We start from the raw sequence: 19,307 nt of genomic DNA on the forward strand, positions 1-19,307 counted from the left end.
GATTACCTCCATAACAAAAATCTGAAAGTCCAACTAAATGATCCTTTACTCAAGCCCAAATCATTAGATGCTTTTCTTGAACTCCAATAGACAAATCAAATCCTTTCAAGAGAAATATTGGATCTCAAACAGCAATTAGAACAGATGAAAATCAAAAATGAAGAAGAAAAGAGTGAGAAAAAAATATTAAAAGAAGAATGGGAAAAAGAAATGAAAAAGAAAGAACAAGTTTTTGAAAAATTTCCTCCACAAATCAATCTTCTCCAAATAGAAATCATGAGAATAGTATACCAAGATAAACATCAACCGCTGGTTCAGACAATACAACTTTTAGAGAGATTGGCATTTTGATTTATATAGATATGTATCATCATTAAGCTATGAACAGACTTATTATGATCTTTTTATTTTTTTAGCTGATATAAATTTATAAATATGTCATAAAATTAAGCATGTTATGCTTAATGCAGTCACAATAATAAAGAAATTTATATACTTATAATGTTAATGGTACCATTGTTTGATTTAATCACTACACCAAATGAAGGCTTTTGCGGTGCTTACTTAGCGGCGTTTATTAAAAACGCCACCAATAATTTTGATTTTCCGGCGTTTATTTTAAATAAACACCACCATGTTTTTCCCAGGATGTAAATGATTATTCTGTAAAAATATATTTATCTTAGCGGAGTTTTATTTTATGAAGCGCCGGGAAATTGGAGGTGTTTTTTAAAAACAACGCCACCAAATTAATTGCCGAAATTGGCGGATTTAACATAATAAAATTTTATTTTAAATAGCGGCGTTTGTTTGATAGACGCCGGTAAGTTGGTTTATTTAGTGGTGTTTAATAAATAAACGCCACTAAATAAGTTACCAGCTTGAAGAAATAAAACAGATCAATATATATGTACATATTTTATTTCGCGGAGTTTGTGTAAAAAGCGCCAGAAAGTGTGTCTGATTTGTCGACATTGTTAGAATTAAACGCCGAGAGAATAATTGGCAGGATCGGCGTTAAATTAATCTGTGAATTTAAATTTTATTTGGCGGCGTTTAAATTATAAAATGCCGGTAAGATTTTGATTTGGTGGCACGTATTTATGAAACGCCGGGAATTGCTTTATGTAAACAGATATCTGTGAATTAGATTACTTCTTTTGCTCTCTCTTCCTGCGTTTCTCCTTTCTTTTTGTACACACCGCAGAAGCAGAGACATCAATCGAAGCTCTCCACGCGCTCATACTCCGAGATTGGCCTCACACGCTTCCTTCTCCTCCGAGATTGGCCGCCACCGGCTTCATCACCGCCGCCGCTTCCTCCTCCTCCGAGATTGGCCTCACATGCTCCGTACCACCAAATATAGTACGACTTGCGGCCGTTCTCCACAAAAGACAAATCCAAACCCTAAATCACTCACTTCAACCCAAAAATCCAGATCAAACCAAACAAAATTATCACTTTTCCACAACAAGGAAAGAAAATACCCTAAAAGCTCACCGATTTCGACCAGTTGTTGAAGAAAAGGCATCTGTGAGATAGATCCAAGATCACTAAAACCAAAAAAACTCGCTGGGAATTAGGTAGGTGATCATTTCTCCCTTTTATGTTGTTTGATTATGAATTTCATGTTGTAGTGTTGTTGATTTAGTTTAGTTTTTGGTGTTTTTCTTGTTTTTTTGTTTTTTGGTGGTTGATTGGGGTTTTATTTGGGAAGAATTGAGGGTTTTTCTTAGGGTTTCCGATTAGGGGTTTCGTTTGGATAAATCAGTTGCCAATCTCTACTCCTCCATCAAAGTAATCTCCTGTTGTTCTTATTACTCTCAATCAAATCTCTTTATTTTGTTTTATTTATTTGTCTATTTTGATGATGAAAGCAAAGTTCATGTGGTGAAAATTTTATGGATAGGGTTTCCCTTTTGGCTGGTGGCTCGCCGGAGATTCGGGCTTGGTGATTCCTTCTCTGCATCTAGGAATATTGAGCATGACCTTCTCGGCAAACAGGTAGCCTAAATCATTGGATTGATAGATTAGGGTTTCAATAGTTGAGTCTTTTTTTTATAGGTGAATTCTTGTGTTTTTTGTGTGTGAGTTTTAATCTTCAGCTCATTGTGTATCTCTTACCAAATACATGTTAGATTAATTATATGGTTAAAATGCACTTTCACACCTTTATTTAGGCATGCTATATTATTTATATTTTATTATAATGTATTAACCGGCTAGATGAATTTTTTTCTCCAAAAAGGAAAAACATAAGTTGCTAGCACGTGTTTATGTAACATGGAGTAAATCACTCACATAGGTAAATTATAAAAAAATTGCAATAGTTGAACGAAGCTTTGGGCTTGTAATTGAATAATATTGTTCATGTTTAGATGCATTTTTTTTTGTTTTTAAATGCATTAACAAGATATTCATAGAATGACTAGGATTAAAAAATGCTAAAGTTAGGGATATTTATTTTCCTTGGTGAGTTTTCCATTGTTGTTTTCCGACAGTGATATTTATTTATGTAAGAATAAACCTTTGGAAATGCAATAAGAATTTTAGATTCATATGTAAATATGTCTTGATTAATGTGTAAAGATGAACTACGCTTTAATTTAGAAGAAATAAAATAATTTTGTAATATATTAAGCAGAAATGGATAAGAGTTGGATGCGTAAGTCACGATTGAGTCAAGAATACGAAGATGGAGTCGAACAATTTCTCAATTTTGCATTTGCCAACTCTAGTGAAGATGATAGGATCATTTTCCCTTGCGTAAAATGTGTGAATATTCATTGGCAAACACGTGAAACAGGGCTTGAACATTTAGTATGTGATGGCATTCTACAAGGTTACACATGTTGGTTTTTCCATGGAGAGCGTGTACCATCACCTACCCCTAAGACGACAAACACATTTACAGCTCCATCAAGCTCTAACCCTCACATCCAAACTTCTCATATAAGACCAAATAACATGGAAGAATTATTGCGTGATGCTTTCAACATACATCAAGTTGATAACGGGGGTGTACCATCTACTACTGATGAATTCAATGTTGAGGTGAATGATGGAGGTGAAGCCCTTAGAGAAGTAAATGAACAACCTTCTAAAGAAGCGGCAAAGTTTTATAAGTTGCTTGAAGATATGAATGCCAAACTTTACGAGGGATCGCAACATTTTAGATTATACTTTTGCATTCGAGTTTTCCATCTGAAGTGCATATGCGGGATGACTGCGAAAGGCCTTGACCACTTGATTGAATTTTTAAAAGAATTTTTTCCGACAGTGGCTATTCCTGAAAGTAGTCATGAATCAAAGAAAGTCATTAAGGATTTGGGTCTTGGGTATGAAAAAATTCATAGTTGTCCAAATGACTGCATGCTATATTGGGAGCATAATGAAGGTCGGCAATCTTGTCATGTGTGTGGTCATTCTCGCTGGGTGTCCACTGATTCTGATCAACATTTGAAAGATGACAAAGAAGTGGTTCACAAGCGACCTACGAAGGTTTTACGATATTTTCCTTTAATACCATGACTGCAGAGAATTTTTCATGTCAACTAAGACTTACTGCGATATGATCCGGCATGCTAATGGTTGGACCAATGATGGATGATTAAGACACCCTAGCGATCTTTCGAGGCATGGAAATCATTTGATGCAAGATATCCCGACTTTGCTTTTGATCCTAGAAATGTTATACTTGGTCTTTCTTCCGATGGGTTTAACCCATTCAAATTATTAAGTACTTCTTATGGCACTTGGCCAGTGGTGTTGATTCCCTATAACTTGCCACTATGGATTGGGATGAAACAAACATCTTTCCTTTTGTCAATGATTATTCCTGGAGACAAAGGTCCTAGAAACAATATTGACATCTACTTACAACCTCTTATTAAAGAGTTAAAGCAATTATGGGTTGGTGAAGAGACATACGATGCATCTGTAAGGTGAAATTTCAATATGCGGGCTGCTTTGTTATGGACTGTTAATGATTTCCCTGCTTACGCAAATTTATCAGGTTGGAGCACTAAAGGAAAATATGCTTGTCCTTGTTGTGCTACGGATACTTCTTCACAATGGTTAACTAATGGCCAGAAGTTTTGTTATATGGCACATCGGAGGTGGCTAGAACATAATCATCCATACAGATCTTAGAAGCATCTATTTGATGGCAATGTAGAGTTGTGTGGAGCTCCTTCAATTACTACTGGAACTGATATTTTATTAATGTTGAAAGAGTTGCAATTTCCTTATGGGAAGCAAGCCAAAACCAAAGTGAAAAAAGTGAACACTAATAATGAAACCGGGAAAAGACCACGGCAAGTTTCCAATATTGACCTAGATACTGATGATGACGAAGTACAGGAAGAGGAACCAAATGAAGCAGCTTTATGGAAGAAGAGAAGCATTTTCTTTGATTTACCATATTGGCAGCACAACCTACTGCGCCATAACTTGGATGTGATGCACATTGAGAAAAATGTTTGTGAAAATATTATTGGGACAATTCTTAATGTTGATGGGAAATCAAAAGATAATTTTAAATGCAGACTTGATTTGGTTGACATGGGAATTCGTCGAGAGCTTCATCCTCAGTATCTTCCCAATGGCAAAACAAGACTACCTCCCGCTTCTTTCTCCATGACCAAGAAAGAAAAAGACCTATTTTGTCAAGTCTTGAAGACTATAAAAGTCCCAGATGCTTACTCCTCAAATATATCAAAATGTGTAAATCAGAAGGAGCGAAAACTTCAGTCTTTAAAATCGCATGATTATCACATATTGCTGCATGATTTGCTTCCAATTGCTTTGAGGTCATCCATGTCAAAGCAAGTGACTCATGCCATTTCAGAGCTTTGTAACATATTCAAAATTATTTGCGGTAAAGTTCTTAAGGTGGAAGATCTTGACAACCTTCAATATCGAGCAGCAATAGCTCTGTGCCACTTAGAAAAGATATTCCCACCTTCATTCTTCACTGTAATGGTGCACTTGGTTGTTCATCTACCATTGGAGGTCAAAATCGGTGGACCTGTGTACTACAGATGGATCTATCCAATCGAGAGGTATTATTTCGCTAAACATCAATTTATTATAATGTCTTCTTAGTCAAACTTGTATAGGTTAACAATTGCAACAATTCCATTGTAGGTTTTTGCTCAAATTAAAATCTTATGTGAGGAATAAACGATATCCTGAAGGATCTATTGCTGAAGGATTTTTAGTAGAGGAATGTGTAACTTTTTGTTCTAGATATTTGGTTGATGTTGAAACAATATTTGACAGACATGGGAGAAATTTAAATCAAGTGCATCATGTTTCAAACTCATTTTTATTTTAAAGTGGTGGAGAACCAATAAGGAAAGTTGATGTAGCAATGTTGGATGATAGATCATGGTCACAAGCAGATCGTTATGTGTTATTTCAATACGAAGCTATTGAATCACTTCAAATGTAAGTTAAACACTTCACATTTCTTGTTTGGTGTGGTAGAAGTTTTTAACATTTTTTATAATTACTTGTAGTGAGTATAGAAATATCTTGAAAGATCAAACAAGAGGTCAAAGTTCAAATGCTCGTGATGTCGAAAGGAAATTTACCAAAAATTTTCATGAATGGTGGGGAGGAACGGTAAGCAACAAGAAAATCTTATAACTTGAACAATTCTCTATTAGTATTTTTATAATTATATTCATGTAACTTGTATAGGTTTCTCATGGGAAAAATGTGTCAGAAGAAATTAAATTTCCTGCGCAAGGTCCAAATAGGATTGTTAAGAGATATAAAGGACTCGTCATTAATGGCTTTCGATTCCATACTAAATCTCGAGAAAGATTTAGGCGAACTCAAAATTCTGGATGTCTTGTTACTTCTTCAACTATGAGTTATGCCAGTGCTAGGGATGTTAATCCATTGGAAGGAAATGTTGACTACTATGGGGTGCTAAATGATATAATTGAGTTAGACTACTTCAACAAGTTCAAGGTTGTGTTATTTCGTTGTGATTGGGCTGATGTGAATAATAGTAGGGGGCTCAAGAAAGATAGTTATGGATTTACAATGGTGAATTTCTCTCGCACAATTCACACTGGCAAACATATCCTCGATGAGCCTTATGTGTTTTCATCACAAGTGAAGCAAGTTTTTTATTCTGAAGATCCCAAAGAACCTGGTTGGTTTGTTGTGATACGTAATCAACCAAGAGAAGTGTATGACATGGGTGATGAAATAACAGATGATGGACCTCGGACTGGATGTTTCCCTTCCTCTCAAGAGAGTATCTCCAATGATAATGATGATGGTCAATGGGCCCGTGTAGATGTTGACGAGGACATTTACGAGTTTTGACACTTAGCAATGTCTTATACCAATTGTAATGACTTTACTTGATCTTTAAGGTAAGCCATATCTTGTTAGTAATGTCTTCTGCATACTGAGTTTCATTACTGTAATGTTTTCCTTAAAATATTACGCAAGAGTTGTTTCATAAGTATATTTTCCAAGGGTTGCATTCTTATAAATGGGAAATTGTAGTATATATATAATAGCATTAGTTTACTTTCTAGTGTACAACAATCTTGGTAATAAATATTTATATATATTATCTTAGCTAGTCTAGCTAATGTAGCATTTAGGGTGTATAATAATTATGCAATTTTTTAACTTTAATGATTTCGAATGGACTTCCATAGCTTTATTTTACTCTGTCATTAATTGATCTTTTGATGAAATAAATTGAGAAAAAGAATTCGTCACGCTTTGTTATATTTATTTTGAAGGAAGATGATAATTAGTAGAGGAGGTTTCGTTGCTAGTGGATGCGTTAATGTTATTTGTCACCAATGTAAAGGGATCGATCATCATATTTCAAGCAGTTCTTTTACATGTAGTCCCTCTAGTAAACCCCAAAGAAATCCTGTGCTCATGACTCCCCTATACAGCCCAGGTCAATAAGTAAATGCCACTCACAACCTTTCTGTCGGCCCCAAACTCATTTCTCATTATATGTATATTCCCATTAACCACAATCCTTTATGCTAAAACATTTTAGAGAGTAGTGTTATGTGGTTGATATCCTCTCGTTGAATTTGAATCCATTAAAGAAGGAATATGGTTGCCGGAACGTCAAGGACTCTGGTTTGGGGTCTTTTGGACACTTAAACATCAGTGAAAGCTTTTCATCATCTACTCTAGACCTTCCTCATCTCATCTTTTTTATTTTTTTCGCATGTGTTGGGCACTCATGTTTGTGTAGATGAAATTTCACTTTTCATTTTGTGTCTTTAGACTATTAAACGGGGATCAAGAAGAATAATTGCTAGGCTTTGTTAGATGATACATCAAATTGATGGCCTTTTCCTTTGAGTGAAGATTCAGTTTATAATATAGTTATTTTATATTTGTCCTAAATTAGTCCACTTTGGTTAGTAAGAAAGACTAAGAGCAATCTTAACTTGAGTGGTCCAGATCTACCTTGAGCTATGCGATTGGCTTGAGTCATTTCTTACTAAATGAAGCTCAGTTGAGCCCACGTAACTTAGCGTTCGAGCTAGTTCTTTACTTTCAAACTGGATAGGGTTCTGCGATTTCTAACTTAAAGTGTTCGAGCTGAGCTGTCAGTGAATAGATTGTGTTATTTAACAGCCACACTAGCACATGTGACATTGCCATTTGGTTGTTGATAAATATAGGAAGGTCTTCTTTTATCGTTAGTTGTGTTTGGAAATTGTGTAAGGCCTTTAAACAACACCATTTACTTAGGCCTTCTTTTACATTTTCATAAGTTTAATCTTGCTTATTTGGTTAAAATTCTGTATGTGGTAAGGAACATGACCTTAAACAGCTACTAGTTGTTATGACCAGGATCAATAGTGAAGTGTGAAATATTGTTGTTTACAAGCTGATGACTGTCACAACAGTGATGAATCATTGTATCTTTGTACATGTAGCGATAACATTAAATATGATTCAATTGTTTCAAATATTTTGCCTTGGAGATTATGATAACTGTTCAACTTGCTGTCTCTGCTAGGCTTTGCCTGTTCAGCAGGTTTTTTCTTCACTCCGGATGTTTGACAACACTTATGAAACTGAGAAAAGTCAATGGTCCAAGTTATTGAGGCATCCTCGAGTTCAACAGGTTTTTTTATTTTTTACCTTGAATTTTATTATAAATTTATAGCACCCTTTGTCAGCATTCATGTGATAGATTTGGTTTTCTCAGAGACAACTCTATGAATGCAGCCATTGTACACTGATTGCAATCCTTCATTCTGAAGTGCAGATTTGCTTATACCAGCATTCTTTACTCCTTATTTACTGAAGTAAAACCAATTCTCTCCAAGAAATTACTTGGTACTTCAATCTACTCTTTTGTTTGTTACTAATTGTATGAACTTCATAATGCAAAATCGAAGATCAGTAATGCCATAGGATTCCAAATCATAGCTAAGGTACTGTTCCGTCCATCGATCAGTAATTGTTTCGTGAGAATGACCGCATGTTTCTTTTCTGCAAGACATAAAACCAAACATGACCTTAAACAGCTGCTAGGAGGATTTGACTTTTATTTTATTAGATCACTTTGATTGAAGAGAAGGTTGAAGAGATAGAAAATCTTGTTTCAAATTTGCAGAATAGGAGTGAGGTAACTATGTTCTGCTTTGTAATTGAGAATTATCTCCTGAACAATTTCTTCTATGTCTCATCATCTGTAATCAAATAAGAGGAGTGAGATAACTATGTTCAGCTCACTTTGACTGAATCTAAGTGATACCTATCCGGGAGTGGCATACTCTCTGACAGGAATCAAATAAGGCATGAATTTAAATGAAGAAGATGTGAGTTATCAACAATACCAGAATATAGAAGTATAAGGAACAATTAGATATAGCATTGGACTATGGAAAGTCTAAAAATTATGCAAACTGATATCAGCAACTGAAGCTTAAATATCGCATTCAATGAAGAACACTTGACCCACAATTGATAACAATAATGCTATACCAAAGATCATAGTATAATCAGTAATATGCTAAGAAATACAAACAGATCACTTATCTCAAAACTAGTACAGAGTGCAACTAGCTGGTTAATTAGACATCACTAAATTGCTTCGGATTCATAGGATACACAAAAGGTGATGATTTATCATTGGAGAATGTGTTAGGGTGGAATTCCAAACAGGAAATTAGCGTTGACCATTGACCATATTAATAGGATTTGAAGTTGGTACCTAGTTGCTTTTCTTTCTCCTTAAATCCATGCTTGTGTCTCTTGTCTCCCATAATCCCATCTATTAATTGTTCATAAACCAATTAAATATACACCCACCAAACTGTTTCATATATCTCTTTAGTTAATTACCTTCTCTTTGTTTCACTTCTTGTATTGTCTCCCTTTGATTCTTGCATGCCCACGTCCTCCTGTTCCACTGTTATATATATAGACATATATTTATGTATGTTTGAGGCTTCTGCATTTCATATGAACATATGTTAATCCTTAATGAAATTATATATTTTAAGCATAGGTTTTGTAGTGTACTTTGTATTGTATTAGTTTATAGGTTGCTGACATGACATTGCTTGATGGAGTTGATCTATTGCACGTGCATGGGCTTGTTGGTCACTGGACAAGTTTTAACTGGTTGTAAAGCTACCAAACTTTCAGCTTAACTTACATTATCTTCTCATTTTTTTAAGTTAACTTAATTAAAGCAATGTGTTTTTAATTTTGTTCTACTATATCCCATGTGTCTCCTCTAGCTAATGTGAAAGAAGGGAATGCACAAGTATTAGGGACAAGAAAATTATTGATCCACTTTATAAAGACTCTGTGTTCTCCGGCACTAATTGTAAAGAATTAGCCATAGAGCTCATTCAAATAAAGGAGTAGGTTCTTAAGCATCAAGTTGGATTATAAAAACAAAAAAATAATGTGCAAGTGTTAATAGATTCAAAGAAATAACGTTGCAGTCAAACATCATGAATTCCAAATGAACTTACAAGTTGCAATGAAGATTGAATTGAATGAATCTATTATTCTTGTGCATATCTCTGAATGTATGTAAATATAAATATATATATATATATAGATATTCTCACTGACTGACTGACTAAACTGTACACGCTTTGCAGTCTTTATAGAAAACAAACATTCATTTTTATCTGGCCAGAGGTCCATCATCTTGTCCTTTGCAAATTGGAGCAATAGTAAGTATTTAATTAATCATCATCATTGATGATTTTACAGGTCCATGATATATGATTGAATGATCATTAATTAATTCAGGTCCATCATCTTGTCTTTTGCAAACTTTATTGTTTGTTGGAGATGAATATTAATTTCATTCTTGCTTTCTCTTCTTAGGTTGAAAGAAGAGCAATATTCAGTGGGGTAATTCCCATCAGGATCTTCTGCTGCTGCAACCAGCCAGTGCAAGTATTTTAGTACCTCGTAAATTTTATGATAATTATTACAGCCTTGTGTTCTGATCCTCGTTAATTAAATTATCCAGTAAGCAGGTTGTAGCTTTACCATCCGAATTTAGAGAAATTTCACTCTTCAGAGGTATGCAATTTGTTGATCAAAGCAATTGAAGCTCAGGTAATGTTCTTCCATCCTCACATGATCAGCTAAATATAGATGCAAATAGCTGACAAATCATTTGAGATGCAAACCTATATCAAACTATAGGACAAAGAGTGAGAAAGACAAACAACGAATGGATATTAAAAAAAGGAAGATATGTTTTTATTGGATTGAAATCTATTATTAGTTTTTAGCACTAATATTTGTTGTAGCCAATATAAATGTTTAAATCATTTTGAAAGATTTATTATTGCCTTTGCAGCAGTTGTGCAGTTTTGCAACAAGAACACATTGATCATCCCAAGCTCAATCTTTGTAAAAAGGACAAGGTAGCCAGCTTTCTCTATAAATTATTTTTGTTGTTTTTTTACTCATAGAATTGGGCTGCATAAATTTGAGACTTGTTTTTTTGTAATTTTTTTTTGTGTCCGTTCAATCTATTCAGTAGTCTCTACATTGTTGCATATACCACAGTATAGGATGATCCATTTCATTGCAAACTGAAGTCTGATATTTTAGGCTGCAGAATTTTATAGATGGTTTAGGATATCGCAAACTGATATCTGAAACGCGATTTCTTTCCATAGGTTGATTGCATTGCATAACTTATATTCATCAAAACATGTTCACATATATGCATCTTAACCGCATATAGTTTTAAATACCAATAACTGAGCTTGAATTTCTTTAGTGGATTAATTATATTGTTAATATTTCAATTAATTCATCAAAAAATCATCTCACTAGCTCTGCATCTTAACTCGGAAGCATATTAATCGAATATGTGAGTCTCTTATAAGCATGATTGAATCTGAAATGCTTGAACTATTAATGGAACTACAAATTCTTTTAGAAAATTGATTATAATGCATGATTTTAAGTTGGAAACATACTAATTTGGTTTTTAAGATGTAGATAAGGGGAAAAAATGCTGAAATTAAAATTGAAGTGTATGAAAATGGTTGTGTCTAATTCTGCTACAAATAGTGCTCTAAATAATACTACTGGGTGTAACACTGGCGTGGGTGCTAGAATGAGCAACACTTGCAACTCCAATCCATCAGTCCTTCTTGGTTCTCACAGATCCGCTCCAACACTTGATGTTGCTCCTCACTGTTCTGTTCCATTATCTTCAGCTGATTCAAATCATAATGGACAAGAGGCAGACTAAAACAATAGTACCAGATTAGAGAACGTTCTGGCAGTTAATGAAGCAGAAAATTTAAATGCAGGTTAATTACATATCTTCAATTTTAATCATAGTTTATTATATTTTCATTAATGTTCTAATTTCCACTGGTATGTAAATTATTGTAGTTGATAGAAATGGATAGCAAAAAAAAAGAGGCCGAACAACTTTGAAGGAGTTGTGGTCATTACCACCAGAAAAGAGGATTGTGGTGAGTGCAAATCATTTGGGACAACCAATTGGGCCCGATGCACAATTATTAGCAGGATTTCTCGGCATGCTTGCTCGAACTGGTCAACAAATTGGCCTACATTATGAGAGTTGGCATAAAGTTCCAAAAACATTGAAGGATGAATTGTTCAAATTTATAAATATATAAACATCAAGTTGGATTAATAAACTAAACTGTTTATAATGTCTTCATATAGTTACGATTTGCTCTTGGAATTTCGAAAGAGTATATGCTAAAGTCTTTGGGGAAGAAATGGAGAGATTACAAGCATGATTTGAAAAAGCGTCATTTCAAACGAGAAGATGGTTTGCAGGCAAACAAAGATAAACATTCAAATGCAACCATTCGATGGCAATGGGACCAATTAGTCGATTTTTTGTATTCAAGTAAAGGAGAGGTCTGTATAGTTATTTTACTTACTTTATTGAAATTATCATATCTTTATTGGTTCTAAGTTAGTATACATGTCATTATGTAGGATTCAGAAAAGCTTGGGGTTGCTAGTAGAAAACAACAAAAATATACTCATACCTCTGGATCGAAGAGCTTTGCAAGAAAGGAAAAGGAAATGGTAAGCAAATATATATTGAGCATTAAATTGCTACTGTGAGTTATAAATGTTGTTTTTACTTTCATTTGTATTTTAATGATGTATTAAAGTTAATCTCTTGATGTTTGTGATTTGAAATTTTTTTTTTAAATACTTGTAGGAGGTTAACAGTGGAAGAAAAGTAGGACGCCTTGAATTGTTTAAAGCAACTCATACCAAAAAAGGATGGTTCTCACATGAACGTGGAAACTGAACAAATTATGGCAATAATTATGTTTTAAGAATTCCTTAACTCGTAATTTGTTTTGAAATATATTATTTCTTTAAAATAATTTTTTCAATATATATAGGAGAAGGCAAATGAAAAGTTAGCTGAATGTGAAACAATAGATGAGGATATGCAGATGGTTGAAACTGAAATTCTGACAGAACTTATTGGAAAAGAACGATGTGGGCGAGTAAGAGGGGTTGGATTAGGTCCAACACCCAAAAGTTATTATGGGGGTACGAGTAGCAGAAATTATACTTCCTCAAGAACCCAATCAAGTGATTTTACTGAGCGATTTCATCAAATGGAACAACAAATGCAACAAATGAAAGAGGAGCGAGACCAAGAATGTGCGCAACATGAGCAAGAACGTGATGAAGAAGGTGCGCAACGTGAGCAAGAACGCTAGCAAGAACATGCTCGATATAATGCTCTTCTTGGGTTTTTACAAAATCGTTTTCCTGGAGTAACTATCCCTGGAGTTGACATAGCTAGCTCAACTTCTCAGTCACAGGTATTTCGAAAGTGCCAATATTATTGTGTTTGTATCTATTTTGTTATAATTTTAAATTCATTGTGGAATATTTTCTTATAATTTTTTTAATTGCAGAATCAGCCTTCTAGAGATCAGTGGCGGTTTTGATCATGCTGTGGAGGACTTTTATTTATCTCTATTTTCCAGTTGTATTATGGTTTTATTTGGAGTAAGACAAGAATCACAAACCTATAACTATTTACTAATGTTAGTTACTTTTTATTTGCTTTTGTATTATGGTAGAATATCAAAGACGTTTGTGACTTCTAATTGGCTTGAAATTATTGAACATCAACAATTGTGTTTGTGTACATAAATAAGTATGTGTGATTGTTGGTATCTTGAGTGTTTAATCCAGGTGTTTTACTAGTATTTCTTTTTGTAAAAATGCAAAAAATAAAAAAAAAAAATTACAAGAAATCGTATTCATAATCAACTTTAGCGGTGTTTTTAATGAAAACGCCGTCCAAATACAACAATAATCTGTAAATTTAAATTCCCTAATTTGTGGCGTTCTTATAAAAAACGCCACTATTTTAGTGGCGTTTTACCACATAAACGCCGTTAAGGCATTAAATAGTATTTATAGGTGGGCAAACTCGTGGCTTTTTTTTTGTTGTGAACACCATTATTTTAGCGGCGTTTATTGTTAAAACGCCATAATATTAGTGCCGTTCATGAATAAAAGACCACTAAATTAGTGGCGTGTTTACGGAAAAACGCTACCTTCATAGCGGAGTTTGATAATGTAAACGCCGTTAAATTTGGCTTTTTAAAAAATGCCCCCCCATCCATTTACCGGCGTTTGTATATAAAGCGCCGCCACTATAGCGGCGTTTTTTTAAAAAACCGCCGGCATATTGTTGCCTTACAGTGACCTTTGTTTCCAGATTCAGGCAGCATTTATTTAATAAACGGCACTAACATGGCGGCGTTTAGTTATAAAAAACGGCGCTAATTTACTGACTTTTACTTTAGCGGCGCTACTCGCGGCGTTTGCCGAATGTACCGGAAGATAGATTAGCAGCGTTTAAAAATGCCGCTAAAGGCCGTAAAAAACACCGTGGATAGCCTTATATGGTGTAGTGAATCCTAAATTAATTGGGTCAAATATATATAATCAAACAAAAATTTTTACACAAAAAATACACAATAAATAAATGAATTTAAATACTATTGAAATAAATAATTATTTTTTTTAGTAAATTTCATTACAGGATATATTTGTAGAGCAAAGTAAAGTAAAGGGAAATAAAAAATGAGGGGCCATTTTCAATAGAATATGACCAGTTATGAGTATTGGTAAAATCATTCTAATTGAATTAGTGTTTTGAAAAATCCTTCCAATCTAATTAGAGTTTCCGATTAATATTAATAGAGTGAGACAATGTGATTGTCTAAAAAATAAAACGGCAAGATGTGACAACTAATCAAGACTTGGTAGTCATGATTGTCTTTCGACTCTTTCCTAGCGATGAGTGTGATTGAATTCTAACAATAATTAATGCTTATTTTTAAAATGATATTAATTATTATGTCAATTATCTTCAATTCTGTGATGCTATAAAAGGTTCTCAAGGCCCTCCTGACAAAATCACAAGAACATGTCTAGAGGCTTTCTAGGAATAATATATAGTTTCAACATGAAATCACGGCTTCCCTCAAAGTTCGCCACCTTCCCAACATTGATGATGATGATGATGGTACTTTCACTGGTGGTACTGATCTTCTCCATCTCTGTTTCACTGTTTTCAACATGGCAACAGCTTCAAATATTGAAGCCCAAGGGAGTGTTCTTCTTTAAGGGAAGGCGGAGCTTGAAACACAAGAACTTCTTAACATCAACGTAAAAGACCAGTCCATGCAACTGGGCTGGAATCACTTGCAGATATAATGGCCATCACATGGCAACCATCACCAGGGTCCAACTGGGAGCTGGATTGGGACTGGAAGGGAAGCTGGAGACTCTCAACTTCTCATCTCTACCATCACTCAGAGTTCTCAATCTCAGTAACAACCATCTACATGGTTCCATCCCTGCAGCCATTTCATCTCTCTCCAAGCTCACCATCCTTGATCTCGGCGTCAACAGTCTCACAGGCATCATCCCATCAGAGTTCGGTAATATGACAAGGCCCATGACCTTATCGCTCTCGTTTAATCAGATAAGTGGCTCCATACCTCCTTCTTTTGGAAAGCTTTGGAACCTGAATTGGCTAACCATCTCTAGTAATTTCTTAGTTTGTTCCATCCCTCCAGTGTTAGGAAACTTGACCAAACTCAATTTTTTATATCTATGGAGAAATAACCTCACTGGATCCATCCCTCGTGAGATTGGACATTTGGTGAATCTCAAGAAATTTGATGTCTCGAGTAACAATATAAGAGGTTCCATCCCTGTAGGCATAGGAAACTTGACTGAACTAAGCTGGTTAAACCTTTATGACAACCAATTATATGGGTCCATACCAAGCCACATAGGAAATCTGCTGAAGCTTGAAGCTTTTTCCTTACAGAGCAATAACATAAAGGGTTCCATTCCTGGTGAGATTGTGAATCTAGTGAACGTGAGAGATCTTGCAATATCTGACAACCGAATAACTGGTCCAATCCCACAAAGCATTGGAAACTTGACCAAGTTTGAACCTCTTTACGTATCTAGCAATAAAATAATTGGCATCATTCCTCCATCTCTAGGAAATTTGAAGGGTCTTCTTTTGTTAAATTTATCAAACAACCATCTTTTTGGTAAAGTGCCAGATGAATTTAAGAACCTCACAAATTTAGATAAATTTCAATTATTAAACAATAATCTTTCTAGCATTCTACCACCAAATTTGGCCAAAGGAGGTTTCTTCTAAATCTTTCCTTGGAATACAATAATTTCCAAGGTCCTATTCCGATAAGTTTGATAAATTCAACAAACTTTGTCAGAGTTTGGCTTGAAGAAACCAATTCACTGGAGACTTCTCTCAAAGCTTTGGTGTTCATTTGCACTTGGATTATATTGATCTATGCTTTAACAGATTGTCTGGCATTTTATCACCATCTTAGGGAGCATGCCTCAACTTGATAAGCCTTAAAATCTCGAGCAACAGAATCAGCGGATTAATACCCTTGGAAATTAGTCAATTGCCAAAGCTGCAACGATTTGATATCTCATTCAACATTCTCGAGGGAAAGATCCCAAGAGAGTTTGGCAAGTTATCTAATATATACTACCTAAACATGAGCAGCAATCATTTCACGGGAACCATACAGCCAAAACTTGGAAATCTATCTTTATTAGAAGCTCTTGATTTGTCAAGCAACAATTTGAGAGAAGAAATACCAATATGGTTGGAGAATTGCATTAAATTGATCTCACTCAAGTTGGGTAGTAATGAGCTAAGTGGAGCCATCCCTTTTCAACTTGGTTGTTTGAACTTCGTGGAAGTCCTAGAGTTGAGTGACAATTTATTCACAGGAGAAATACCACCACAGCTTGTCAATTTAATGATGTTGAAAGAGTTGAATTTATCACATAACGAGTTGGTTGGTCACATTCCAACTTCTTTTCAATCAATGACAGGCTTAACATCATTGGATTTATCTTACAATTTCCTAGAAGGTCCTGTGCTGGAGAACCATTTCTTTCAAAGAGTTTCCCTTGAGTGGTTTACCCACAATAAGGGCTTATGTGGTCTAGTGCATGGCTTATCTCCTTGTCATCAATCATAGTTAGTAAGTAGAGGTGATGTACAAAGACGTTACAAAATGGTTATCATGATTGTTATTTTGATATTGGGCATCTTATTTTTGATAATTGGCGTATTCACATTGCTTTATTATAAGAGAAAGAAGTCCAGTGCAAATGACACAAGGAAAGAATTTGATGAACATTTCTTCTCTAGTTGGGGAGTAAATCATGGAAAGGAAGCATACAAAGCGATTATTAGATCAACCGAAAATTTTGATGAGAAGTATCAAATTGGTACAGGAGCTTGTAGCATTGTCTATAAAGTAACAATATCATCAGGAGTAACAGATGCTATCAAGAAAATTAAAGAAGAAGAAGAAGCCCAAGTGAATGAGCAAGCTTTTCATAATGAAATACAAGCATTAATTGAAATTTGGCATCGGAATATTGTGAGGTTTTATGGTTTTTGCTCAACTGATAAAATCAGTTTTCTTGCATATGAATATATGGAGAGAAAAAGCCTGGGTGCCACTCTTAGATCTGAACAGGGAGAAATGGAGTTGGATTGGATCAAGAGAGTCAACATTGTACGAGACATTGCTCAAGCTTTATCTTACTTACATCATGATTGTGATCCACCTATCGTCATCGAGACATAACAAGCAACAATATTCTTTTGGATAAAGAGTTCAAGGGTTGTGTTGCAGACTTTGGTATTTCTTGAGTATTAAAACCAAATTCATCACATTGGAGTTTGCTTGCGGGCACATATGGGTACATAGCACCAGGTATGTATACATCTTTGAATAAATTTAATTGCTTCTTTTATTCAAACTCGCTTATAATTAGACTTACCCATGTGACATTAGATTTATCAACCTTGTACATGAACAATGATGGAGTGAACGAAACTATTACTATTTGTACTTGATTTGTATTTGCAAAGCTTGCCTATGTAATAAGAGTGATTGGAAAATGTGATGTATATAGTTTTGGAGTTGTTGCTTTTGAAATCATACATGGAACGCATCCTGGGATATCCTAAACAACTTATCATTAAGTATGCTACTGAAAGATATCCTAGATCCACGTCTTCCCGTTCATATAGCTGATCAAGTGACCACAAACCAAGTGTTTTCAGTGATTTTGATAGCAATGCAGTGCATCAACACTGATCCACAAGCTCGCCCTACAATGCAACAAGCATCTCAAAGATTGTCTTCTCCAAAGTCCTTGTCAGCATCATCTGTCATCTATTCTTTTCAAGCACTTACCCTTGATCACCTCATAAACATTGTATAAACACATATTGATGATCAAGCGCACGAATAATGGGAACTTAGGTATGATTAAGTCTCATTCGGCCAAGTTTATTTAAATAAATGCGTATCCTTGTTAATATCCAATATGACTGGCACCGTGCATTTATATTTCTTGTTTGATTGAAATTTTAGTATACTTGCAAATATGTCAGTATCCGGTTGAACTTTAGCCATGCTTATCACTATAAGAATAAAAAAAGTGCTTATATTTTAATCAAACTTTTGCATTCATCATGAGAGAAAAATTTCTCATGCAAAGCACATCAGTCAAAATAAATCTTAGCTTGAATAACATTATATAGGCCTACTTCCCAATATAAATTTGCTTGTCTACGTGTATAATAAGATGAGAACTAATATTAGATGTTCTTGGTTTAATGCATCTCATATTACTAAGCATCCCAAACATGGATGTTGAATCTCTATGCTTTATCTTTACCATAAAAAGGCACAATCCTATTTGCTCAAGGGAGGTTGATCTGATCTTGAGTTTTAACAACAGTCCAGTTTTGTGTTTGTTTGTCTTGGTCCTTCTTATCTTTGTTAGTTTGTGATGCTATAACAAACTTTGATTTTTTTTATCTTCATCATCTTGTACTACTGTAATTAATTCCAATCCATTTTTATTTTAATAAAGTGGTTGTTCAATTTTATAGAAAACTTACAGATTGAAAATTTGGTTTTCCTACACATTGATAAGGTTGTAAACAAGATAAGTTTACTCCATCTAGGTTAAATTCAAGCACTGCTTGAAATTTTGAGTTGAGTTTAAGCTTTATAGAGCCAAATTGGAGCAGCTCATGAGTAGCTTGATTGATTGATAACCCTAGCTATGTATTGAGTTGATTATTATACATTTCTATCAATTCATCCATTGTAGTTTCCTTCAGTTTTTGGAAAGAAATACAAAAAAGAGATTCATGCCTTTATCCATTTAACTCA

The 19,307-nt window shown here is 34.5% G+C and overlaps 1 protein-coding gene across 1 annotated transcript; it reads left to right on the plus strand.

Annotated features, from left to right (window-relative positions):
• Positions 1-15,007: 15,007 nt before the first annotated feature.
• Positions 15,008-17,702, plus strand: LOC120255674 (MDIS1-interacting receptor like kinase 2-like). Its single transcript, XM_039263445.1, has 3 exons — positions 15,008-15,210; positions 15,253-16,018; positions 17,199-17,702. The coding sequence occupies exons 1-3, from the start codon at positions 15,008-15,010 to the stop codon at positions 17,700-17,702; spliced, it is 1,473 nt and encodes a 490-aa protein (XP_039119379.1).
• The last annotated feature ends 1,605 nt before the right edge of the window (positions 17,703-19,307 follow it).

The sequence above is a fragment of the Dioscorea cayenensis genome, unplaced genomic scaffold, assembly GCF_009730915.1.
Source record: "Dioscorea cayenensis subsp. rotundata cultivar TDr96_F1 unplaced genomic scaffold, TDr96_F1_v2_PseudoChromosome.rev07_lg8_w22 25.fasta BLBR01001128.1, whole genome shotgun sequence".
NCBI lineage: Eukaryota > Viridiplantae > Streptophyta > Magnoliopsida > Dioscoreales > Dioscoreaceae > Dioscorea > Dioscorea cayenensis.

Excerpts from the sequence above, each read along its gene's own strand:
- LOC120255674 (XM_039263445.1), top strand. The coding sequence starts at position 15,008 with ATGAAATCACGGCTTCCCTCAAAGTTCGCCACCTTCCCAACATTGATG. Across the intron at positions 15,211-15,252 it reads AAGAACTTCTTAACATCAAC|ATATAATGGCCATCACATGG; the intron begins GTAAAAGACCAG and ends AATCACTTGCAG. Across the intron at positions 16,019-17,198 it reads CCAAGTTTGAACCTCTTTAC|AGAAAGAAGTCCAGTGCAAA; the intron begins GTATCTAGCAAT and ends CTTTATTATAAG.